This window comes from Carcharhinus amblyrhynchos, chromosome 23, assembly GCF_965287045.1.
Source record: "Carcharhinus amblyrhynchos chromosome 23, sCarAmb.v2.hapA, whole genome shotgun sequence".
NCBI classification, from domain to species: Eukaryota; Metazoa; Chordata; class Chondrichthyes; order Carcharhiniformes; family Carcharhinidae; genus Carcharhinus; species Carcharhinus amblyrhynchos.
The window spans coordinates 3,308,748-3,334,681 of NC_137346.1; the positions used below are offsets into that span (position 1 = coordinate 3,308,748).

Here is a 25,934-nt window from a genome sequence, read left to right on the forward strand (position 1 = left end):
AGGTCACAGCCTTGTTTACATGTGACTCCAGATCCACAGCAACGTGGTTAAAAAACCTTAGCAAACCACTCTGTTCAGGGGCAATTAAGGATGGGCAATAAATGTGACTCCAGCCAGTGATGCCATGAAAGAATTAAAAAAAAGTCAAAACAAGCACCGGGGGTGAAATCAGGAAACACTTATACCACCCCCCCCCCCCCACATCCACCCAGGATCTGGAACTCTCTCCCTTCAATATCTGTAGGGAGTTTTCCAGACGGACAGATTTAATTGTTCAGGATAGAGGTTATGGAGCTACAGTGGTCTTTGTAAACCATTGGATATGTTAATGCTCCAGCCGTTTATCCCACAGCTGCAATGCTGGGAGCTGGAGACAGGTCACTCACTCCATTGGGAAGAACATAAGAACATAAGAAATAGGAGCAGGAGTAGGCCATCTAGCCCTTCGAGCCTGCCCCGCCATTCAATAAGATCATGGCTGATCTGTCGTGGCTCAGTTCCACATTCCCGCCCTCTCCCCATAACCCTTAATCCCCTCTCATCAAAAACCCATCAACCCGCGTCTTAAAAATATTTAGCGAGGCAGCCTCCACCACTTCAACGGGCAGAGAGTTCCAGAGATTCACCACCCTTTGAGTGAAGAAGTTCCTCCTCAACTCTGTTCTAAACCGCCCCCCCTTTATCTTGAGGCTGTGCCCCTTAGTCCTGCTATCCTTTCTGAGCGGGAAGAGTCTCTCCACCTCTATCCTATCCATCCCACTGCGTACTGCTGGTCTGAAGTTACATGGCACACAGACACGTGCGCCCACACACATACACAGAGATAAACAACACACAGAGATACGATTCGGGTTGCTATTGGACTTTCTTTTATTATTGCGTGAGTGAAACAATTAAAAAAATAAGTGACATTTTCTTGGAGAAGTGAAAAATAAAATGAAACCAGGTGACAATGAGAAAGAGTACGGGACGGATTGAGAGAGGCAGAGGGAGAGAATGTGACAGATCTCATGAAATAACCACTTAGTAGAGATGAAGCCGGGGGTGCAGTGAGGTGGGGGTGGGGGGAATCGTCTAGAGGGGGAGATACATGATTGAATCTCAGCCCTGAGATAAGAACCTGGGTCTGGGTAACTTACATCCAGATACCAGCAACACACTGAAGCCCGTAAATAAGAGGCAATCACATCCTCCTCTGAACCGTCTGTCTACCATGACAGTGGGGGGACTGAAATGGGGTTAAAGCCGCTGTTACATTGACAGACGGCCCAGGGTCACCTTTCAGCTCCCTCCCCAACACTGACGTTACCAGACCCTGCCCCACACTGACCCCCTCCCCTCCCCGCCACCTGACGGGATGGGTGCAGAGGTTCTGATAGCGTCTCCTTTAAGCACCCCCTGTCCCACCTCCCCCCCCCCCACACTTCATCTCCTCACCAATTTGCCTGTGCTTCTGGGGAACTGAGAATGCAGGCATGCTCCAGACAGCGGCAACTCTGGAGCATTTTATTGCACTTAAGATAACCAAATAAGTTAATGATACACAAATAAATTAACAACAGTTAATAGGTTACCAATACAGGAATGGAAATGCGGAAATACTGGATGCATCATGGCCACTGGCTGGGAAAGATCAGATTGGTCATCATCTAGAAACCACAATCAGGTTTTGGTCCAGACACACAGCAGATTATTGACAGCACACAGCAAATTCTAACACTCAATATATTCTGTACGGGATAAAACTTAGTGCTTTGTGTTTTAAATTTCTTTGTCCGCTCACAATCAATTTCTTCTAGAAACGTCTGAAGATTAGTTAGGAATCATCCTATAAATGTGGTGATGGGGATGGTTTATTCGGTGAGCTGAGACATCTTTCATTGGCTGCGGTGTTGGAGCCTTGGACGCAGACTTCAAGAAGCTTTTCAACAGAGAACAACATTCATCAAAATGTGTCAAACACAGTTTCTCCCTCCCTAACTCCTTCCCTACAGGAGGAGAGGCGCAAGGTTTAACACAGATGACAGGGAACTACTTCTCTCAGAGGGTGGTGGATGTGTGGAACTCGCTGCCCCATAGCACGGTGGAGTCTGAATCATTGAATGGTTTCAAGAGGGAGATGGATATATTCCCAATGAAAAAGGGTTAAAGGGTTATGGGGAAAGGGTAGAGGTGAATTCAAGACCAGGGAGGTGCTGACTCTCAGTGGGAGACAGTCCCTGAAGCTGACTCTCACTGGGATACAGTTCCTCAAGGTGCTGACTCTCACTGGGGGACAGTTTCACACAGCCACTCTCGTTGTAACCCTTTAATTGAAATATACCTTATTTAATCTAGTGTAACTGAATCTTTCATGTTATCGTAACTTCAGATTCCCTGCTAAATACGTGTGCTATATCACTTTGCAAATACACACTTGCTTTTAGATCCAAGAGTTTAACAATTACTTACAGCATTAACAGGAAACTGCGGCTAGTCATCAGTTGCAGTCAGTCCCCTTACTGGACCATTCAGTATCATCTGTAGAGAAGGTCATGGAATAGTCATTATACAAATCACAATAAACCCCAACACACCCTCGATCCTGACCCCAGCCCCTAGATGCTAGCCCCTTCCCCTCCACCCAGACCCTGCCCCCTCAACCCTGATGCCATTCCTTCGACCCTGTCCCTTCGCCCCCTCAATGGTTGCAGGGCAGCACGGTGGTTAGCACTGCTGCTTCACGATGCTAGGGATTCGGCTTCGATTTCTGGCTTGGGTCACTGTGTAGAGACTGCATGTTCTCCCCATGTCTGCATGGGTTTCTTCCAGGTGCTCTGGTTTCCTCCCACAGTCCAAAAACATGCTGATTAGGGTGCATTGGCCATGCTAAATTCTCTCTCAGGGTACCCCAACAGGTGCTGGTCTGTGAGTACCAGGGGATTTTCACAGTAACTTCATTGCAGTGTTAATGCAAACCTACTTGTGACTAATAACTAAACTTAAAACTTTTTAGACTCCAAAACACACAATACTGTCCCCAAACTGTAGCAAACCTCCAATATCCTGCTTACCTTCTGCACATCCCAGCCTCTGCTGACCTGTTCAGTTTGTGATTAGCAAGTTGAGAATGAATGAGGGGATGAATAGTTAATGGCTCTGCCTCACTGTGGGTGTGGGGTGGGGAACAGACAGCAGTATGATTCTAATGACATTAAGTGGTGGATTGTGTCACTGATGGGGGAGTCAGGCTGTGACAGAACATTACTGCAAGGAGCAGGAGGATGCAGATACTCAATCAGTCTGAGTTCAAGAGAAATTGGAAATAGACCCAGTAAGTGCCCCCCCGCTCCTCTCTGTGCATACCACAGACCCCAACTCCCAGCACAAGATCCTGGACTTCAAGGAAAAGTGGGAATTGAAATATCAGATTACCAGAGCCCATTCATCCCATCATAGTGCACCTATATCAGCAATAATAGGTCCTTTATCAGAAATACCAACTCCCTGAGCCTTTTGGAAAAGGCACAGATTAAGGGAGCTAAATAAACAAATGTGGGAAAGAAAGCATAAGAGAGGCCACAGTGTGGGAAAGGGATTGACTCTGCTACACAGCATGGGTGGGGAGTTGTGTGATTGAAGAGGACAGGGCAGTCAACATGGCCCCACTTATTCTCAATCGCTGACAACGGATCCAAAATGTTCCAATTTTAGAAGCGACAGCAGCAGACATTCTGGCACATTCCACCCTCCAGGCCCAGGACATACAGATGGGACTGAGTCGTCAGACCTCCAGGCTGTCACCACTTGCCAGGGTGGTGGTAGTGGCTCCAGCAGGTAGGGGAATGAAGCCAAGTTAAATTCCACCAACCCAACATGGTTTGGGTTTCTGAGTAACAGACACTCTGACAGGCTGTGCCAGAGGTAGTGGCTCCCAGAGGTCCACTATCGATCTAAGCTCTGGCTCAACCCACCTCATCCAGCTCCTTCTTTGTCTGCTCCTCCATACGGCGAATATCATCCATAGTGAGTCCGATCCACCTGTCCATCCAACAGAACAACTGCCGATGGAATACTGTGAATAAACGCTTTTCTTGCTGCACTCAAACAGACAAAAAAATTTAACATCAGAAGCAACAACTGGACAAGATTATTCTTCAATCTGAAGTCAACGCTCTTCCTCCAAGTCAGAGTCCAGCCCCAGCAGAGACATGAGCTAATAACAGAGCTCGGTCCCCACACTGCACAGTGATCACAATCCCAGACTCTGGGAACCTGCACTGGGCTCATGGGGAATCACTGCTTCATTTTACTTCCAATTCCCTTCCTTCCACCAAGCCCCACGCACCCCAGACATTCTCTCTTCCACCTTCTTCTGTCAGGAAAATGATACAAAAATCTGAGGTCACATACAAACCGACTCAAGAACAGCTTCTTCCCTGCTGCTGTCAGACTTTTGAATGGACCTACCTTGCATTAAGTTGATCTTTCTCTACACCCTGGCTATGACTGTAACACTACATTCTGCATGCTCTGCTTTCCTTCTCTATGAATGGTATGCTTTGTCTGTGTAGTGTGCCGGAAATAATACTTTTCACTGTATATTAATACGTGTGACAACAATAAATCAAATCAACAAACTCAAGAGAAAACCATTCAACTCACTGTCCAGGCTGCCTCTTTCTGGGGAGCTATCCAATTAATGCCGCAACTGTTTAAATCAGATTATTCACAGGAGCACTGGACAAAATCTGACACCAGAGCACATAAGGAAGTATTAGGGAAGATGATCAAATGCTTAGTGGAAGAGATGGGTTTGAAGGAGCAGAGAGGAGGAAAGCGAGGTGGAGAAACATAGGGAGTTGCAGAGCTTGGGGCTCAGGCAGCAACAATGCAGTGATCACAATCAGCGAATTCTCACGATATTGAATTAGAGCAGAGGTCTGAAGGTTGAAAGTCTGGAGGAGAACACAAGAACATAAGAACTAGAAGCAGGAGTCGGCCATCTGGCTCCTCCCACCTGCTCCACCATTCAATAAGATCATGGCTGATCTTTTCATGGGCTCAGCTCCACTTACCCTCCCACTCACCATAACCCTTAATTCCTTTACTGTTCAAAAATTTATCCATCTTTGCCTTAAAAACATTCAATGAGGGAGCCTCAACTGCTTCACTGGGCAGGGAATTCCACAGATTCACAACCCTTTGTGTGAAGAAGTTCCTCCTCAACTAAATCCTTAATCTGCTCCCCCTTATTTTGAGGCCATGCCCCCTAGTTCTAGTTTCACCCACCAATGGAAACAACTTCCCTGCTTCTATCTTATTTATTTCCTTCATAATCTGTTTATGTGGAGGTAACAAAGATGGAAGGGAGGGGGTGTGTGCGCCTTGGAGGGACATGAACACAAGGATAGGAATTTTGAAATCAAGACATTGCTCAGCCAGGAGCTGATGTGAGAGAGCGAAAACAGGACATGGTGAGAGGTAGGACATGGGCAGAGTTTTACATGAACTCAGAGTAATCCACCTCAGCAGCTGATACTGAGGGGGTGCTGCACTGTTAGAGATGCTTAATGCTGGTGTCATGGCCAATATTCGTTCCTCATTCAGAGGAAAGCACAGAGGATTAAGGGAGATTTGACAAAGTGTTCAAAACTGTGCAAGGCTCTGACAAAGTAAATCAGCAGAAATTCTCAATAACCAGCAAAGATACAGAAAAAGGATCAGAGGAAGAGAAGGAGAATCTTTTGAAGCATTGAAGTGGTGGAGGCTACCTCGCTAAATATATTTAAGTCACGGGTAGATAGGTTTCTGATAGACAAGGGAATTAAGGGTAATGGGGAGAAAGCGGGAAAGTGGAACTGATCCACTTCAGATCAGCCATGATCTTATTGAATGGCGGGGCAGGCTCGAAGGGCTAGATGGCCTACTCCTGCTCCTATTTCTTATGTTATGTTCTTTTACCAAGCAGAATGTGCTGGTAAGAAGTTTCAAAAGGGAACTGGACAGCATCCCATTTGGAGTATTATGAATAGTTTTCAGCTCCATACCCAAGTGTGGATATGCTGGCCTTGGAGGGGGGGGCCAGAGGGTCCAGAAGAATGATCCCAGGAATAAAGGGTTTGTCATACGAGGAGCGGTTAGAGACTCTAGGTCTGTACTCAATGGAGTTAAGAAAAATGGGGAGGATCTAATTGAAACTTACAGAATACTAACAGGTCTGGATAAAATGGACATGGAGAGAATGTTTCCACTAGTAAGAGACTAGAACCAGAGGGTACAACCTCAGAGTGAGGGGATGCTCCTTTAAAAGGGAGATGAGGAGGAATTTCTTCAGCCAGAGTGTGGTGGATCTGTGGAACTCTTTGCCACAGAAGGCTGTGGAGGCCGGGTCATTGAGTGTCTTTAAGACAGAGATAAATAGGCTCTTGATTAGTAAGGGGATCGGGGTTATGGGGAAAAGGCAGGAGAATGGGGATGAGAAAAGTATCAGCCATGATTGAATGGCGGAGCAGACTTGATGGGCCGAGTGGCCCAATTCTGCTCCTGTATCTTACGGTCTATCAATCTGAAACAAAAGTCAGTGAAATAATTGGATTGCTCTTTGAAAGAGCTGGCACAGGCACAATCGACTGAATGGCCTCATTCTCATAAGAGACATAACGAACTAAACATCTCCTGGCAACGTGCCTCCACAGTGCAGATTGTTACACAGATTGTTATTCATCGTAACTGAAGCACTTGAATTGTGTATCAGTGCTGGATAACTTCACCTCCTCACTCTGACTTCTCCCTCTCCAGCGGGTATTAGCTCAGTGCGTATCTCTTTGCTCTGTCTTCCTGCTGACTCACTCACCTTCTGGATGAAGCTCTCCACTTTACTCTGAAGGCCCCACCACTTAAACTTCACGGTCACAAGTTTGTAAGCGCACATGTGTGGCCAATCTTTTCGCTTTGCCAGTTCTTTCTGCAACAGAATGGAGAGAGATGAGCTATCCAGGGGACCTGTTCCACTGCAGCTTTTAAAGGATTCAATCTGAGGATTGGGTGCTGCTGGCAAGATCACTCGTAGCCCTGAGATGAGATTGGTGAATCTTCCTGATACATAGAGTTTCAACATTACTGAGGGCCTTTGAGAGGACAAGTTCAGTGCAGAAAAGATTTTTGTAATTAACCTGTCCTGGGAGTGTTTGATGGGGGACAGTGTAGAGGGAGCTTTACTCTGTATCTAACCCCGTGCTGTACCTGTCCTGGGAGTGTTTGATGGGGACAGTGTAGAGGGAGCTTTACTCTGTATCTAACCCCGTGCTGTACCTGTCCTGGGAGTGTTTGATGGGGACAGTGTAGAGGGAGCTTCACTCTGTATTTAACCCTTCTGCTTTGCTGTATTGTTTGAATATTTATTATAAAAATCATGAGTACACATTTGAGCCAACGTTTGATAATAGGTCAATTGATCACATGGTCTGTACCTTCCAATTAGGGCCAAGCTTTCCACGGCCTGTCTTGACGGATTTGTAGATTGCGGGATCTTCCTCTTGCTTGTAATCCTGGAATTGATGACAGGGAGATGGTTAGACAGTGAAGCGGTTGAGGCTACCTCATTGAATGTTTTTAAGGTAAGGATAGATACATTTTTGAACAGTAAAGGAATTAAGGGTTATGGTGAGCGGGTGGGTAAGTGGAGCCGAGTCCATGAAAAGATCAGCCGTGATCTTATTGAATGGTGGAGCAGGATCGAGGGGCCAGATGGCCGACTCCTGCTCCTAGTTCTTGTGATCCTGACTGCATTATTTTACATTGAGATACACCACCTCCAGAATTAGAATCAATGAATGATTAATATTACAGACATGAAGATATTGGAGTGTGTGGACTATAGACTCTGTCAATCTGGCCACAAGCTTTTTAAAGAGGCTGCAGCTGGACCCGTGATGGTGGACAGTATTCAATTCTGTCCCCAGTGTTTACTGAAAGATGGGCCTGAATGTGGGAACTTTGCTGACACGTGTAAATTTTAAACATTTAATTCTTCAAAATGGCATTGGGGGCCAACAACCTCAAGATCCCCTCTTCCTCAAAAGCTGGTTCATCCTTAAAAAGAGAATATCTGAGCTCAGGCTGGCAGAGCAATATTCAATGATCAGCCGCCACCACCTTATGAGGCAGAGAGCCCCACAGTTCCTCAAAAGTTCTCCCCACCTCTGTTCTGAAAGGGTGCTCCCTAATTTTAAACAGTGCCCCCTGGTTCAGGGTGCACCCACAGAAGGAAACATCCTCTCCACATCCACCCTGTCAGGACTGTTCAGCATCTTATAAACTTCAATCAAGTGCCCCCCACTCACTCTTCTAAACTCCAGTGGAAACAAGCCCAGCCTGTCCGACCTTTCCTCTCAGACAGCCTGCCCATTCCAGGTATCAATCTAGTAAACCTCCTCCTAACCGCCTCCAACACATTTACACCCCTCCTTAAACAGACCAAAATGGCACACAGAATTCAAGATGTGGTCTCACCAATACCGAGTAACTGAAACATAACTTCCTTACTTTTATGTTCAATTCCTCTCATAATAAAGGGTCCATTCATTAGCCTTCTCGGTTACAAGCTAACATACTAACTTCTTGTGATTCATGCACTTGGATACCCAGATCCCTCTGCACTTTGGAATGCTGCATTGGTTCTCTGGTTATGTAATATTCTGCTTTTTTATTCTTCCTGCCAATGTGAACAGCTCCACATTTTCCCACATTAAACTCCATCTGCTGGATGTTTGCCCACTCACTCAGATCCATATCCACCTGCAGCCTCCTTACGTCTACTTCACAACATACTTTCCTACCTTTGTGTCTTTTAGCTGCCGTGCCTTCCCCCTTTTACTAAAGTTATTGATAGAAACTGTAAAGTTGAGGGCCCAGCATAGCCCCTGCAGGATTCCACCTATCACACTCTTTGCACAGGTTGATTGGAACACTGCAGTGTTCTAGAGTTCAGTTCAGATCACAGCCAGCTCTTACAGTTCAATCTTCACAGCAACCTCATGCAAGTCTGAACAAAAAAGGTTTATCGAGTAATATCAAACTGCTATTCACAAAGAGTGCTAACATACCACATGATTCGATTTGAGTGATTGTCACTTTTTCTTTTGTGAAACATTGGCATCGCTGGCTAGGCCAGCATTTATTGCCCATCCCTCGTTGCCCCTCGAGGTGGTGGTGGTGAGCTGCCTTCTTGAATCGCTGCAACTGTGAGTTGACCCACAATGCCATTAGGGAGGAAATTCCAGGATTTTCACCCAACGACTGCAAAGGAACAATGGTATATTTCCAAGTCAGGATGGTGAGTGACTTGGAGGGGAACTTGCAGGTGGTGGCACTCCCAGGTATCTGCTGTTCTTGTCCTTCTACATGGAATGGTCATGGGTTTGGAAGGTGCTGTCTAAGGATCTTTGGTGAATTGTTGCAGTGCATCTTGTAGATGGTTCACACTGCTGCTACTGAGCGTCGGTGGCAGATGGAGTGGATGTTAGCAGATGTGGTGCCAATCAAATGTGGTGTTTTGTCTTGGATGGTGTCAGCCTTCTTGACTGCTGTTGGAGCTGCACCCATCCGGGCCAGTGGAGAGTATCCCATCACACTCCTGACTTGTGAAGATGGTGGATAGGCTTTGGGGAGTCAGGAGGTGAGTGAGTTGCTGCAGGATTCCCAGCCTCTGATTTCCTCTTGCAGCCACTGTGTTTGTGTGGTGATGACAGTGGGGGTCTCTGTGACGGTTACACTGTTAAATGTCAAGGGGCAGTGGTTGGAGTGTCTCTTATTGGTGATGGTCATTGCCTGGCATTTGTGTGGCGCGATTAGTATTACTATACAGTGAGAAGTATTGTTCCCTGTGCACTATACAGACAAAGCACACTGTTCATAGAGAAGGAAAGGAGAGAATGCAGAATGTACAGATCAGTTAATGAGAGTTAGGTCCAATCAGAAGTCTGGTGGCATGGGCCACATGGCAACTACCAAGAGTCCAACAGTGCCACCTGCTGACAAGAAATATACAGCACGGGATTGGGTCTCGGAAAGCAAAACCCTGCAGGGGCTGGAAATCTGGAATCACTCAGCCGCTCAACCTGCACCGAGCAAAACAACAGATTCAGCTTCATGTCCAAGTGGGAGTCAGCACCCAGGGTTGCTGGGTCTCTGTGTCAGCCAGTCAAAGATCCGGAGAGGCTGAACTCAGGCTCAGATGCAGAAAGTGGGAACCGAAGAAGTGAGAGTTGATGGACGGGTGCAAGGTGCTGGGCCTCCTGGACTGGGGAATAAACAGAGCGAAACTCAACCCATCCTGGAGTGGCTGAGGGCGGGGATGAGAGAACAAACCAGCAAAACCTCTCTGCTGTGTCAAGCCTGGATTTCAGCCCAGGACACTGTACAACCTCACTATCCTACAAGACAACTGTTTTGTCAGTGTCCAGATATTTAGACAAACCGGGACTGTTTTAAACATGCGAACAAAATACAAGAGTTTTGTTTTCTCCTTTATCTGTGCTGAGAACATTCAAACACAATATCCTGCTGTCTTCAGGTTCCTTTAGGATTGGAGAGCTTGCTGTAAATTTCAGTTACAATGAACTCACCCGAGCATGAATCTGGCTCCGATCAGCAATGTCTATGTGAACTACTTCAACATTCTTCCACGTGTTTGGTTCCAGACCATGGATCTGACAAGAGGGAAAGCACACGTTAGGATGAAAGTCAAATAGATACAGTACTGGTGGGGACGGGTCTGTCTCTGTATAACACTGGGGTACAGTACTGGTGGGGACGGGTCTGTCACTGTATAACACTGGGGTACAGTACTGGCGGGGACGGGTCTGTCCCTGTACAACACTGGGGTACAGTACTGGTGGGGACGGGTCTGTCACTGTATAACACTGGGGTACAGTACTGGTGGGGTTGGGTCTGTCCCTGTATAACACTGGGGTACAGTACTGGCGGGGACGGGTCTGTCACTGTATAACACTGGGGTACAGTACTGGCGGGGGCAGGTCTGTCACTGTATAACACTGGGGTACAGTACTGGCGGGGACGGGTCTGTCCCTGCATAACACTGGGGTACAGTACTGGTGGGGGCAGGTCTGTCCCTGTATAACACTGGGGTACAGTACTGGTGGGGATGGGTCTGTCCCTGTATAACACTGGGGTACAGTACTGGCGGGGATGGGTCTGTCCCTGTATAACACTGGGGTACAGTACTGGTGGAGATGGGTCTGTCCCTGTATAACACTGGGGTACAGTACTGGTGGGGACGGGTCTGTCCCTGTATAACACTGGGGTACAGTACTGGCGGGGATGGGTCTGTTACTCACATTTTCTACATTTCCCATGTCAGGCTTGTGCCAAGTTTCGATTTTGAGTAGGAAGTCATCCTTCATGTACTCGTTCTGTTGGGTGAAAAGTGAAAGTGAATATTGTCTCCAGGTTATAATTAACAGTCAGCATGCAGGAAAACTCTGCTCTTCTGACTGAGGAGGAATTGGCTGCACCTGGAGTGAAATGACAACTCCTCCTGGTTTCACACTCCCCCCTCAAAACTCAAATCCTCTGTTCCCTGTCCAGTTTCAGTTAATAATATTCCACCAGGACTCCACACAAGCAGCCACTTCATGGGAATAGCAGTGGAGTATCCAACGGTCTAGGGGCTGTGTGCCTCCCTGTCACCGGGGAGGAGCAGAGATGTTCGAGTTTGGATCAGCAGCTTCCCGAACCAAGAATGGAAGTCCCAAAGGGAGAGACGGCTGCTCATCATTATCCCCAACCCACCTGTGGCTGGAGGCCCTCCAACCCCAAGGTCTTCTGCCTGATTCCCAAACCCCCTCATTGAGAAACACTCATCTATAAAATTGCAATGTTGAATGCCCTATAAACAGGGATTTAGATACTCTGGAACAAGCTTCTCATGCAGCGAGACGGATCTATTATAGTTTTCCTAAACATAATATATTGAAAGTAGTCTCACAACACCAGGTTAAAGTCCAACAGGTTTATTTGGTAGCCCGAGCTTTCTGAGCACTGCCCCGTCATGAGATGATGAAAGAGCAGTGCTCCGAAAGCTCGTGCTACCAAATAAACCTGTTGTGAAACTACTTAATGTGCTCACTCCATTCTAACACCAGCATGTCTACATCATAATAGTAACAATACTTAGAAAAATAATCTCAAAGTTAGGGTGCTGGTTTTACTACATGCTAAAGTGAATTGGGAGTTTCTTTGTGCCTGTCATGGGGAAGGCAGTCGGTCCAGTTCAGGACTGATTATCCTATCCTAGCCAAACTCTGGGTTTCTCTTTGGTCCGGTTTCCTCACCGGAGATTCGACAAAGTTGGGGGGTTGGAAATTCTGAAGGAAACTGGGAGGCTCCAGAATAAAACTGCTGCCTGCTGGGGGGAGGGTTTAAAGTGCTCACCTTTCAGACTCTGGCACAGCTAGCTTGGTGATGCCTCCCTGGAGGCAAAGCTCCTGGGGACTCAATAGCTTCAATCTAAAGGAATCAACTGGTACCGTTAGCAGAGTTTTTATGGCGTGACTATTTTGATACGCATGGTTTAGTTACGTTAGCTGATAGTCAAACACAGGAGTAGGAGTGGGCCACTGGCCCCAAGCCCATTCAATATCATGGCTGACCTGACTGTAACCTCAACTCATACCTCTGACCCCCAGTAACCTTTTACCCTGCTTGTTAATCAAGAATCTATCTGGCTCTGCCTTAAAAATATTCAAAGACTCTGCTTCCGCTGCCTTTTGAGGAAGAGAATTCCAGAGACTCATCCCCTTGAGAAAAATTCTCCTCGTCCCCATCTCAAATGTGGGAGCTGTATTTTTAAACAAGGATATGATAGAGAGCAAAACAGTGAAGAGGCAGCTGGTGATAGACTCAGATTCCCCACTCCAGCCTGCTGTAGCTAAAATCCTCCTCTTGACTGGCCTTATGACCACCCCCCCCCCCCCCCGACTAATCAAGGAGCAGCACAGTAGCACAGTGGTTAGCACTGCTGCTTCACAGCGCCAGGAACCTGGGTTCGATTCCCGACTTGGGTCACCGTCTGTGTGGAGATTGCACATTTTCCCCATGTCTGTGTGGGTTTCCTCCGGGTGCTCCAGTTTCCTCCCACAGCCCAAAGATGTGCAGTTTAGGTGGATTAGCCATGCTAACTTGCCTCTTAGTGTCAGGGGGACTAGCTAGGGTAAATGCATGGGGTTATGGCAATAGGGGCCCGGGTGGGATTGTGGCCAGTGCAGATTCAATGGGCTGAATGGCCTCTTTCTGCACCATAGAGATTCTATGATTCTTCCTCCTCCCAGCAGTGTGAAACTGTCTGGTGCCTATCACTTAGAATGGGTGAGGTGAATAGTGCAGATACATTTAAGACGACATTAGATAAATAGGAGGATAGGGGATAAATTAAGGGGTGGTAGTTATAGGACGGATGTCAGGGGTAGGTTCTTTACCCAGAGGGTGGTGAGGGATTGGAATGCCCTGCCTGCTGCAGTTGTAAATGCGCCTAGTTTGGGGGCGTTTAAGAGATCCGTGGATAGGTTTATGGATGGAAAGGGTTTGGTTTAGGTTAGAGGGTCATTGTTTTTTAACTGGTCGGTGCAACATCGTGGGCCGAAGGGCCTGTTCTGCGCTGTAATGTTCTATGTTCTAGGTGCTATAATGATAGATTTAGATAAAATAAAATGTGAGGAGGCTCAAGTGGAGTTTAAAATGCTAGCACGGACAGGGTGGACCGAATGGTCTATTTTTACACTGTGTGTTCTATGTAATCTGATGGAAGTCTAGGCATGGATTATATTTGTAAAATCTCTCACTTCATTCCTCAGCCACGGTGATCTGCTTCTATCTTCCCCTTCACAACCATTCCCACAAAATGTCTAATCAATTTTAATTGCATCTCATCCAAGGGACTAAGGCAGGAATTTGGCAGCGGTAGCTGTAGGTAATTTATAAAGGGAGCTGGCCTGAACTGGCTTTTTTCCACTAGAGTTCAGCTGTGCTTTTACAGAGCATTTAGATTCACTCATCTCAGAGACCTGGCATTAGTTAAAGTTTATTCATTAGTCACAAGTAGCTTACATTAACATTGCAACAAAGTTATTGTGAAAATCCCCTGGTCGCCACACTCTGGTGCCTGTTCGGGTACACCGAGGGAGAAGTTAGCACGGCCAGCAGGAGGAAACTGGAGGACCCGGAGGAAACTCACGCAGACACAGGGAGAATGTGTAAACTCCACACACACAGTGACCCGAACTGGGAATTGAACCCGGTTCCTTGGCGCTGTGAGGCAGCAGTGCTGACCACTGTGCCACCATGCCATCCCTGACTATAATCTGAGAGTTTGGTGAATTGAGGGAGTTGAGGAGAAGAGGAAGGAGATGCTCCTGTTCTTTCATTAACTTGTTCACTTAAATTGGTTCTCGCTCTGCTACGGGGGAAGAAGCTGGCTGCCTGGTGACTATCTGGCAACTGATTAAGATCTATTCCTAAGGTTTCAAATAGTACAGGAATTTGCAATAGGATTGTTAAAATGCATTACAGACTAAATAATTGAATAAATAAATAATTTAGTAGTTAATTAACGCACACAAGGATTGGAGACCTGGTGGCATGTGAAAGCTGCAGTATGTGGGAGCTACAGGATATCAGTGTGTGACCCAGAGCAAATATCTGCAGCTCGAGGAGTTCTGGCTCAGAGTCAACAAGCTGGAGGTTGAGCTGCAGACACTGCAACACATCAGGGAGGGGGAAAGTAACTTGGACACTTTGTACCAGGAGACAGTACACCCTTTAGGATACAGTCTTCTGATCTGGAAAACGGTCAGGGAAAGGAGGGTGTGACTACAGCTGGGCCAGTTAAGGGGACCCAGGGAGCAGGATTGCAGGAGTGTCAGCCTCTGCAACTAATGAACAGGTTAGAGGTTCTCTCAGCTTGTTTAGATGGTGGTGGCGGTGCGGGGGATGCGCTGACTGGCCATGTACACTGTGGTGCAGGAAGTCATTCAAGTAGGGGGAGCAAAAAGGCATGGAGTTACAGTAGGGGACTGTACTGCGAGGGGGACTGACTCTTTTCTGTTATAAACAGCAAGGTTCCAGATGGTTGTGTTGGGGAAGTTAACAGTAGGAGGGGAGGATTAGGGTACCATGGTCAATGTAGGTCTCAGTAACATAGGCAGGACAAAGCAGCATGTTCTGCAGAGCTTGGCATCAAATTAAAAAAAGTTTATTGATTGCTCACAAGTAGGCTTACCTTCACACGGTAATGAAGTTACTGTGAAAACCCCCTCTGTTAAACAGAACCTCAAGGATAATTGCTGGATTATTACCCAGGTTTCTTGCAAATTGGCGCAGGGAAAAGAAGATTAGAATGTTTGGCTCAAAGTCTGGTGTGGGAAAAGTGGGTTCTGGGACACTGAAACCAGTACTGGGGAAAACATGTACTGTTAGGACATTTTAACCTGAAACGCACTGGGACTTGTGATCTAGGGAAGTAAAGAGGTTTTTAAAATACCTAGTGGTGGGGCAAGGGATCAAATATACACAGATCTGGTACATCAAAGTGCAGAGGCAAGGGAAGAGAGAACGATATTAATGTGGAAAACTGACAGACTGTGTCTGGAAGAGCCAGGGAGCACAAAGCTACAAGCAAATTAGAAAACAAAAGGACAAAATTAAAGGCCCTGTATCGGAACACACAGAGCATTCAAAACAAAACAGGTGAACCAACAGCGCAGATAGAAACAAATAAATATGATCTGATAACCATTCCAGAAACATAGCTACAGGGTGACAGAGATGGGGACCTGAATATTGTAGGGTGTGTGACATTTAGGAAGGACAGGACGTTAGGAAAAGATGGAGAGGTGGCTCTATTAATTAATGTTTGGTGACTAGTGGGGTGCCCCAGGGGTCGGTGCTGGGGCCTCAGCTATTTACCATTTATATAGATGATCTGGAGGAGGGAACCGAGTGTAGGGTGTCGAAATTTGCTGATGACACCAAGATTGGGGGAAAGGCAAATTGTGCGGAGGGTGTGGAGAGTCTGCAGAAGGATCTAGATAGGCTGGGCAAATGGGCCAGGAAATGGCAAATGGAATTTAATGTTGGCAAGTGTGAGGTGGTCCACTTTGGTAGGAAGAATGGTAGGAAGGACTATTACTTACGGGGCGAAAAACTGCAGCAGGCGACGGTGCAGAGGGACCTCGGGGTCCTTGTGCATGAGTCGCAAAAACCCAGCCTGCAGGTGCAGCAGGTGGTCAGGAAGGCGAATGGGATGCTGGCCTTCATAGTAAGGGGGATTGAATATAAAAGTAGGGAGGTCTTGCTGTGGCTGTATAGGGCATTGGTGAGGCCGCAGCTGGAGTACTGTGTGCAGTTTTGGGCGCCGCACCTGCGCAAGGATATTTTGGCCTTGGAGGGAGTGCAGAGGAGGTTTACTAGGATGATACCGGAGTTGAGGGGGTTGAGCTATGAGGAGAGGCTGAATAAAGTAGGCTTGTACTCGTTAGAGTTTAGAAGAATGAGGGGAGATCTCATTGAGACGTATAAGATGATGAATGGGATAGATAGGATAGAGGTGGAGAGACTCTTCCCGCTCAAAAAAGACAGTAGGACTAGGGGGCACAACCTCAAGATAAAGGGGGGGAGGTTTAGAACGGAGTTGAGGAGGAACTTCTTCACTCAAAGGGTGGTGAATATCTGGAATTCTCTGCCCGTTGAAGTGGTGGAGGCTGCCTCGCTAAATATTTTTAAGAAGCGGGTTGATGGGTTTTTGATAAGAGAGGGGATTAAGGGTTATGGGGAGAGGGCGGGAAAGTGGAACTGAGCCACGACAGATCAGCCATGATCTTATTGAATGGCAGGGCAGGCTCGAAGGGCCAGATGGCCTACTCCTGCTCCTATTTCTTATGTTCTTATGATTAGCACAATAGAGGGGGTTGAGCTAAGTTCAGGAGACTGGTTGGAGAAAAATTTGAGTAAAGATTAGAAATGATAAAGGCAAAAAACCCACTTGTGGGGATGACATACAGGCCCATAATTGTAGCCACACACTTGAGCAGAGTATAAAAGAGATAATAGGAGCTTGGCAGAAAGCTATATAGAGACTGGAAAAATCAGGTGGGCAAAGGCAGCAATAGACAAGAAATTCATAGAATATTTGAGGTAGCTTCTTAGAACAGCAGGTTCAGGAGCCAACTCCAAACTACACGAGACCTGATATTACATAAGAACATAAGAAATAGGAGCAGGAGTAGGCCATCTAGCCCTTCGAGCCTGCCCCGCCATTCAATAAGATCATGGCTGATCTGTCGTGGCTCAGTTCCACTTTCCCGCCCTCTCCCCATAACCCTTAATCCCTCTTATCAAAAACCCATCAACCCGCTTCTTAAAAATATTTAGCGAGGCAGCCTCCACCACTTCAACGGGCAGAGAATTCCAGAGATTCACCACCCTTTGAGTGAAGAAGTTCCTCCTCAACTCCGTTCTAAACCGCCTCCCCTTTATCTTGAGGCTGTGCCCCCTAGTCCTACTGTCTTTTTTGAGCGGGAAGAGTCTCTCCACCTCTATCCTATCCATCCCATTCATCATCTTATACGTCTCAATGAGATCTCCCCTCATTCTTCTAAACTCTAACGAGTACAAGCCTACTTTATTCAGCCTCTCCTCATAGCTGAATCCCCTCAACTCCGGTATCAGCCTAGTAAACCTCCTCTGCACTCCCTCCAGGGCCAAAATATCCTTGCGCAGGTGCGGCGCCCAAAACTGCACACTGTACTCCAGCTGCGGCCTCACCAATGCCCTATACAGCTGCAGCAAGACCTCCCTACTTTTATATTCAATCCCCCTCGCTATGAAGGCCAGCATCCCATTCGCCTTCCTGACCACCTGCTGCACCTGCAAGCTGGGTTTTTGCGATTCATGCACAAGGACCCCGAGGTCCCTCTGCACCGTCGCCTGCTGCAGTTTTTCGCCACGTAAGTAATAGTCCTTCCTACCATTCTTCCTACCAAAGTGGACCACCTCGCACTTGCCAACATTAAATTCCATTTGCCATTTCCTGGCCCATTCGCCCAGCCTATCTAGATCCTTCTGCAGACTCTCCACACCCTCCGCACAGTTTGCCGTTCCCCCAATCTTGGTGTCATCAGCAAATTTCGACACCCTGCACTCGGTTCCCTCCTCCAGATCATCTATATAAATGGTAAATAGCTGAGGCCCCAGCACCGACCCCTGGGGCACCCCACTAGTCACCATCCGCCAATCCGAATAGCACCCATTGACCCTCACTCTCTGCCTCCTATTTGACAACCAATCCTCTATCCACGCTAACACCCTACCCCCAACTCCATGTCCCCTGACCTTCTGCAATAACCTCTTGTGCAATGAGAGAGGATTAACCTCATTGTGAAGGCATCCTTTGGTAGTAGTGATCATAATGAGATTGAAATCTATATTGGGAGAGAGAAGAGTGGATCCAAGACTACTATTTTAACCTTAAATAAGGCAAATTGTGGGAATGAAAGCAGAATTAGCTACAGTAAATGGTAAATGAGGTTAATGGATAAATCAATAGCGATCCAGTGGCAGATATTTAAGAAAAATTCCAGGAGGGGATCCGTCATCTGCAGTTAACTAAAAAAAGGTATCAAACTCAAAGAAAAAGTATATAACTGTGCAAAAGTGGGTAGCAGGTCAGGAGACTGGCCAAAGTAGAGAGAACAAATAATAACAAAAAGATTAAAGAAAGAAAAATTAGAATATGGAAGAAAGCTGGCCAGCAATATAAAGATAATAGCAAAAGTTTCTGTAGTTATTTAAATAGGAAAAGTTAACAAAATGTCTTAAAAAGCAAACTACTGCAGACACTGGAATTTGAAACAGAAAATGCTGGAAGATCTCAGCGGGTCTGACAGCATCTGTGGAGCGAGAACAGAGCCAATGTTTCGAGTCTGGGTGACTCTTCATCAGAGCTAAGGACAATAGAAAATAGGATGAGATGTGTACAAAGTGATTGTTGACCCTGGAGCGAGAGTGAGTTTGGAGAATCAACAATGCAAAATAAGGAGCTGGCAAACAAACTGAACAGGTATCTTGTATCGGTCTTCACTGTAGAGGGCACAAATAACATCTCCGAAATAACTGCAATCAGGACATGGGAGGGAGGGAGGAACTCAGGAAAATGGGACTGAGCTGGCTTCTGATGGCGAGTGAGATAGTTTATGCATTGATTCTATTTTTCCCAAAGTTCCTTTTATTCATGGAAGGTTCCATTAAATTTGAAAATGGTGAATATAACTCCTTTATTCAAAAAGGGAGGGAGACAGAAAGCAGGAACATACAGGACAGTTAGCTTAATATCGTAGGAAAATGATAGAAGTTATTATTCAAGACTTTATAGCCGGGCACTAGGAAAAATTCAAGGCAGTCAGGTAGAGTCAACATGGTTGCGTGAAAGGGAAATCATGTTTAACCAATTAAATTCTTTGAAGGAGTCACATGTGCTGTGGATAAAGGGGAACTGGTAGATGTACTGCACTTAGATTTCCAGAAAGCATTCCGTAAAGGTGCCACATCGATGGTTACTGTGGAAAATAAAAGCTGATGGTGTGGGGTGTAGGACTTTGGCATAGATTGAAGATTGGCTAGCTAACAGGAAACAGAGTATGCATAAATGGGCCTTTTTCTGGATGGTAGAATGTGACAGGTTCCACATGGATCAGCGCTGGTACATCCACTTTACATAAGTGATGTGGATGAGGGGGCTGAAAATATGGTTGCTAAGTTGGTTGACAATGCAAAGGTAGGAAAGCAATTTGTGAAGAGGATGTAAGGATGCTACAAAGGGACATAGAAAGAGTAAAAGAGTGGGGGAAAAAACCTGGCAAATAAAAGTAAAATGTGGGCTAACGTGACATTATTCATTTTAGCAGGAAGGATTAAAAAAACTTAATCTCTAAATGGAGAGAGATCTGGGAGTCACAAAAGGCAGGAGCCACAAGCAATTAGGTAAGCTAATGGAATGTTATTTTTCTTACTCATTCATGGAACACGGGTGAGGCTGGCTGGCCAGCATTTATTGCCCATCCCTATTTATTGCGAAAGGAATTGAATATGTAAATAGGGAGATTGTGCTTCAGTTGTACACAGCATTCATGAGGCCACATCTGCAGTACTGCGTTCTGTATTGGTATCCTTATTTAAGGAAAGATGTATATGCATGAGGTCCCACCACTAAAATCAAATCCCAGCCCTGCCCCACCCTACAGATCTGGATAACATCACAGACTGATTCTTCTAAAGATACTCACTGTAATGACTGGAGCCAGCAGCACAGAGTGACATAGGAGAGAGAAGAAAGAAGTGTAAGGACATTGCAATAGTGATACATCAGACAGCGCCTCATGAACCAGGCAATGTTGGCAATCTGGTTAGCAGCACAAACCGGAATCACTTCACAATATGTCACATCATTACCAATTAAACCCAAATTAGAACTAACAGCTTCAAAAAGTGCCGTAAAAACTTTTCATATCAAGGAATCATTTTGGACTCAAAGCGTTAACTTTGTTTCTCTCCACAGATGCTGCCAGACCCGTTAGCTTTTCCAGTCTCTTGTGCTTTTATTTCCAATCTCCACAATATTTTGCTTTAATTTTAGAATTAATATCCTCTTTGGTGTAGATTGATTCTTTAATTTTTCAGGATCTAGGTGACCCTGGTACGGACTGCTTATCCCACATTGTCCCCAGGGTCAGGAACAAAGTGACAGACTCCCTTCCCCCTCTAGATCTTCTGTTTTTAATTTTTAAATGGCAATTTGACAGCTTTCAAGGTCATTTTCCTCGATGCAATCCAGGAATTACCAAAGTGACTGGATCCAATTTCACAACTTCTCTCGATGGGATTTGAACACTCAGATCGCTGAGTTAGTTGGGAATTAAGCTCTTTGTTAATATTCTTTATTGAAGAGGAGGGTGCTACATAATGCACTGCCCTTACTGCCTTTGTGCCTCATTCTTATCCAAGAATCACAGCAGATTTGACCCTAGGGCCTTGGTTCACATCCTAACCCAGAGGGATACAGGCTAACTGGACTCTCAACCTGCCATCTTCAACAGAGAGAGCTGGGAAGGGGCTGCACATGTTATGGCTCTGATGGTAAGTGCTGTGTGAAAAGGCCACATTCACCCATGTGACTGCAGATAAAGGTGAGAGGTCAGAATCCTCACACAAAAGAGTGAGCTTTTGGTGACAGAGCACCTGTCTGGCAGTGCAGGTACTTACTGCACCTCATTGCAGTGAGGTGAGCAGGGACTGCAGCAGCTCACTGTCACCTTGTGAAGGGCAACTGGGGGTGGGTAATAAATGATGGCCCAGCCAACGACACCCACATCCTGTAAATGAATTCTAAAAATGCCAAAGCAATCCCAGAGAAATGTTGCATTGTAAGAAGTCTCACAACACCAGGTTAAAGTCCAACAGAGTTATTTGGTGACAAAAGTCACAGCTAGTGGCTTTTGCTACCAAATAAACCTGTTGGACTTTAACCTGATGTTGAGACTTCTTACTGTGTTTACCCCAGTCCAACACTGGCATCTCTACAAGTGTTGCTTTGTCAGAAGTGCTGCTTTTGGGGGTGAGACACCCCCGCTGCCTAAACGTCCAGGTGGATGATAGGTCTCAGGGCAGCATGGGATGAACAGCAAGGTACATGTCTCACAGCTACTGGTGGGACCAGGCTGTCTACATCTACATTTGTATATATTCTAGTTACTGCACTGCAAAGTAATTCACCGTTCAAAACAACAAGCAGCTGACACGTTTTATGAAAGTGGCCTTCTCTCAGGTTCTGATCTAGTTTGCTCCTGTCAGTCTGTAGGCTCAATGAAATATTTACATGGTTGTGAAGTGACACTGTATTATCCACAGCTCAGGGATCCTGTGTCACTGCACTGTCATGACAATGTCACATTCCAACAGCACTGGACTAAGGCTGATAAATTAAAGAGCAGTAAAGATCTTTGTTACCTTTGCTCTACTTGTAGTGGATTATACTTCAGAGAACGGAACGAGGTGAGATTAATCTCCCTTACTCATCTCGCCACTTAAACAACAAGCTCGCATTTAAAATGAGCAGCAACAGAGTAGGATGTTGCTGCAGCTGATAGTGAGGTGCTTTTAAAGAGGCAGCATTCTCCATGTATGTGTGCGTACCGAGGTGTGTGTATATAGACGTGTGCGTGTGCCCATCCCATCAGGACACTCAGCCCCCTCTGCATCCTCCCCAACCCAAGCTTTTGGCAATCTGTTCAATATCTCTAAGGCTGCTCGTCATTATTTGATTATGCTCCTGCGAAGCACCTCGGGACATTCTTACTCTGCTAAAGGTGCTATATAAATGCACACTGTTGCTGCAGCAGACTCATTAAATTGATCCGTGCGTATGGTGTGAAGTGAGCAGGTGGTAAGTACACATCAGGATGGCAGTCAGAAGCAGCACCTAACGGGGAATTAAAAGTGCCTTGCCTTTTGGGAACATTGAAGAGAACTACTAGCTGCAAATTCAGCTAAGTGACGGCAGCGATACCAAGCTAATTTCTTGTTTTAAAAGAATTCCTTCTGGGGATGTGGGTGTTGGTGGAAAGGGCAGTATTTATTTCCCATCCCCTGGTGCTGCGCTGTGTGCACGCAGGTAGTCTGACTTCTTCACTCCATGATACTGAGTGGTTTGCCAATGTGCAGGACAGAGTTCACTCAAACTATACTGGGTATTGGTTTAGGCTCGCTGTTAACTCAAACAGAATTTCCTTCGATAGGAGAATGACAGATTTCTAGATTTATTTTATTTGTTATTAAGCTTGCTGTTTCGAGCGTCACATCTTAGTGGGAAAAACTGCTGGGGAGGAACTTTGAACAGACTGAGGATAACTGCGAGGAGAGTCAGATGACCTGATAAGTGGGATGATAGGTCAAGAGCGGTGATTTAAGCTGACTCATCTTCCAAAGAGGAATCCTATTATATTGACAACTGAAGGCCCAATTCACAAGGAATTGAAATCACCAGTAACAGGATTGGTTTATATCAACCCAACTCAACCCGGTTTTAGTTTCTAATAAGAAGATTTGGAAATCAGTACAATTGTCTATTGGCCTCCCCTGCCCCAGCCCAATGCATGGGTTCTGACTTACCGGTTCGACAATATGGGTACGCGTTCCAAGCCTTCTCGTGCACGTTCAGAGCTCCCTCTGGAGCCAACATCTGCACAAACCTGGGCACCTTGCTGAAAGGACAACATGGTTATACTCTTTCTCCAGTCTCACCCTCAAAGACAAGTTCAGCATTGATGTTAGCAGCCTTCCTGCACCAATAACCAGATGAACAGGCTGCCGGTTACAGCACCAATGGTGAGGATGGTGGGAACCCTTCACAATGGGGTGGAGGGTCCTTTTGGTGGACTGGTCAAGCTGAATTATGTGGCTGTCTTTAGTGTCTTGTCTTATGATCGCCACCCAGAAATCATAGAAAGCATACAAACATGCAAATTAGGAAGAGGCCATTCAGTCCCTCGAGCCAACTCTGCCATTCAATGACAGCTGATCTGATTGTGTCTTCAACCCCACTTTTCTGCCTAACCAGATAATCTTTGCTTTCCTTGTTAGTTAAGAATCTAACTACCACAGTCTTAAAAATAATCATTTTATCCAATCTCCAGAGAAGACAGCTCCAAAGATTCACCCTCAGAAAAAAAATCTTTCTCATTTCATCCTTAAAAAAAAAACCCCTTATTTTTAAACAGTATCCCCTGCCTCCAGTCTCGCCCACAAACGGAAATATCCTTTCAAAATTCACCCCATCAAGTCCCCTCAGGATCACCTGTCATTTTTCTAAACTCCAAGAGGCACAGAGCCAGCCTGTGCAACCTTTCCTCTTAAGGTAAACGCCCACTCCTTCAGTCGAGTGAACCTTCCTCAAATAAATTGCCTCAGCCTTCTCCTAAACTAGACTAAAACTGTACGCAGTACTCCAGAGGCAGTCTCACCAATGCCCTGGACAACTGAAACATAACACCCCTACTTGTATAGAGGGAGAATAGAGTTGATGTTTGGAGTTTGAATGTTAGCACTATTTTCACAGATGCTGCATGACCTCCAAGGTTTCCAGCACCTACAGAATTTTGCTTTTATCCTTATTTTTACATCCAATCCTATTTCATTTGCCTTTCTAGCCACTCGCTGGACCTGTGTACTAACTTTGTGATTCATGTGCCAGGACACCCAGATCCCTCTGTACCTCAGAGTTCTGCGATCTCTCGCCATTTCAATTATACACTGCTTTATCATCCTTCCTACAAAACTGAAACAATTTACACTTCCCACATTGTACTCCATCTGCCAAGACCACGTCCCCCTTTGCAGACTCCTCGTGTCCTCCTCACTATTTACTTTCCTACCTATTTTTGTGTCATCAGCAAATGCAGCAAGCATACATTGGGTCACACACAACTGTGAATGCACACATTGTGTTCCCACTCAATGTTTCCGAGCACTGTATAAAATACATCACAGACCGCAAACTGAAACCACATCAGCATTGTGCAGCGTAAGGACCAAACCTTAACCAATTTTCCTTCTAGGCCTTGTCACCCATATTCTTTCCCCAACTCAGCACATAGCAAACTGCAGGACCAGGATGTGCACTTATATAGCGCCTTTCACATTCACCAACATCTCAAAAACACTTTACATCCAATGAAGAACATCTGACAGGTAACCACTGTTATAATGGTCAACACCCAACATACACACAGAAGATCCCACAAACAGTGATGTATTAATGACCAGATAAGTTATTACATGGGATGTTGGTTAAGGGATGAATGTTAGCTGGTATACGGTTCTTACGGTTGCTTTTCTTTGCAACAATTATAGAATCCCTACAGTGCGGAAACAGGTCATTGAGCCTGCACCAACAATAATCCCATTCTATCCCATAACACTCTGCTAATCCCCCCAACACCAAAGTGCAATTCCACATGGACAATTAACCTAATCTGAACCCGCCCCCCCGCCTTGCTGTTCAACGTGGCGCTCCGTCAGTGCCGATCCCCTGGACAGCGCAGCGCTCCCTCAGCACCGACCCTCTTACAGTGCGGCGCTCCCTCAGCACTGATCCTCTGACAGTGCGGAACTCCCTCAGCGCTACAGTGGGGTGTCAGCTTTGATTCTTGTACGCAAGCCTTGGAGTGGAGAACAATAATATTACCCCACCTTTCTCCATAGCGCACTCATCTTTCTCTGAATACTGTATCAGTGTTTTAATTTATTTAGTTACTGCAAAGCAACTAGTTACACTTAAAATTTCTATGGGAGAAATATGATGAACACCCAGCGATGTAATAGGCACTAAATACAGCCAAGCCCTTTGTTTCCTCACTGTTCCTCCCATGTAGCTTTCTTGCTGCCCTGTAAGCTGCTGCAACTGGATGCTGTAATGGGAAATTAATATCTCATTAATTTACCCTCCCTCCTCTGCAAAAACATTTTCACTTCCACAGCAAGGCACGAACGAGTGGGTGGTCAAAATGACGCCTTCAGTCCACTGCTATGATGCCCCAGAACATTGGGTCATGAATTTAATTTGTACACCTTTTCTTTTAAACAGAACACTTTGCATCATTGATTCTAGACAGTGCTATTGTGATAACAGGATGTGGTTAGTCAGGTTTGAGGGAACAAACACATTTAAGAGGGAGCCTGAAGATACAATGGAAGGAACAGAAGGGAATTCTAATATCTTCAATGACTTGTTTACATATACACAGGGTCCCTCCTTTAGAGTTTTTTCCTTTATTTTATCCTGTCTCTCCACATCCTTCCTGTCAAAAATCAATCAACTCATGTTTCTC

At 45.9% G+C, this 25,934-nt stretch overlaps 1 protein-coding gene across 1 annotated transcript in view; it reads right to left on the reverse strand.

Annotated features, from left to right (window-relative positions):
* Positions 1-852: 852 nt before the first annotated feature.
* Positions 853-25,934, reverse strand: part of pitpnaa (phosphatidylinositol transfer protein, alpha a) — a 43,578-nt gene continuing 18,496 nt past the window's right edge. Inside the window, exons 4-12 of the mRNA XM_080211044.1 lie at positions 23,218-23,309; positions 20,337-20,344; positions 11,340-11,414; positions 10,608-10,691; positions 7,452-7,529; positions 6,836-6,946; positions 3,954-4,076; positions 2,452-2,520; positions 853-1,921 (exon numbers count right to left, since the gene is read on the reverse strand). Coding sequence (XP_080067170.1) covers positions 2,473-2,520; positions 3,954-4,076; positions 6,836-6,946; positions 7,452-7,529; positions 10,608-10,691; positions 11,340-11,414; positions 20,337-20,344; positions 23,218-23,309 — 619 coding nt within the window. The 3' untranslated portion in view covers positions 853-1,921; positions 2,452-2,472. The remainder of the gene's footprint in view (positions 1,922-2,451; positions 2,521-3,953; positions 4,077-6,835; positions 6,947-7,451; positions 7,530-10,607; positions 10,692-11,339; positions 11,415-20,336; positions 20,345-23,217; positions 23,310-25,934) is intronic.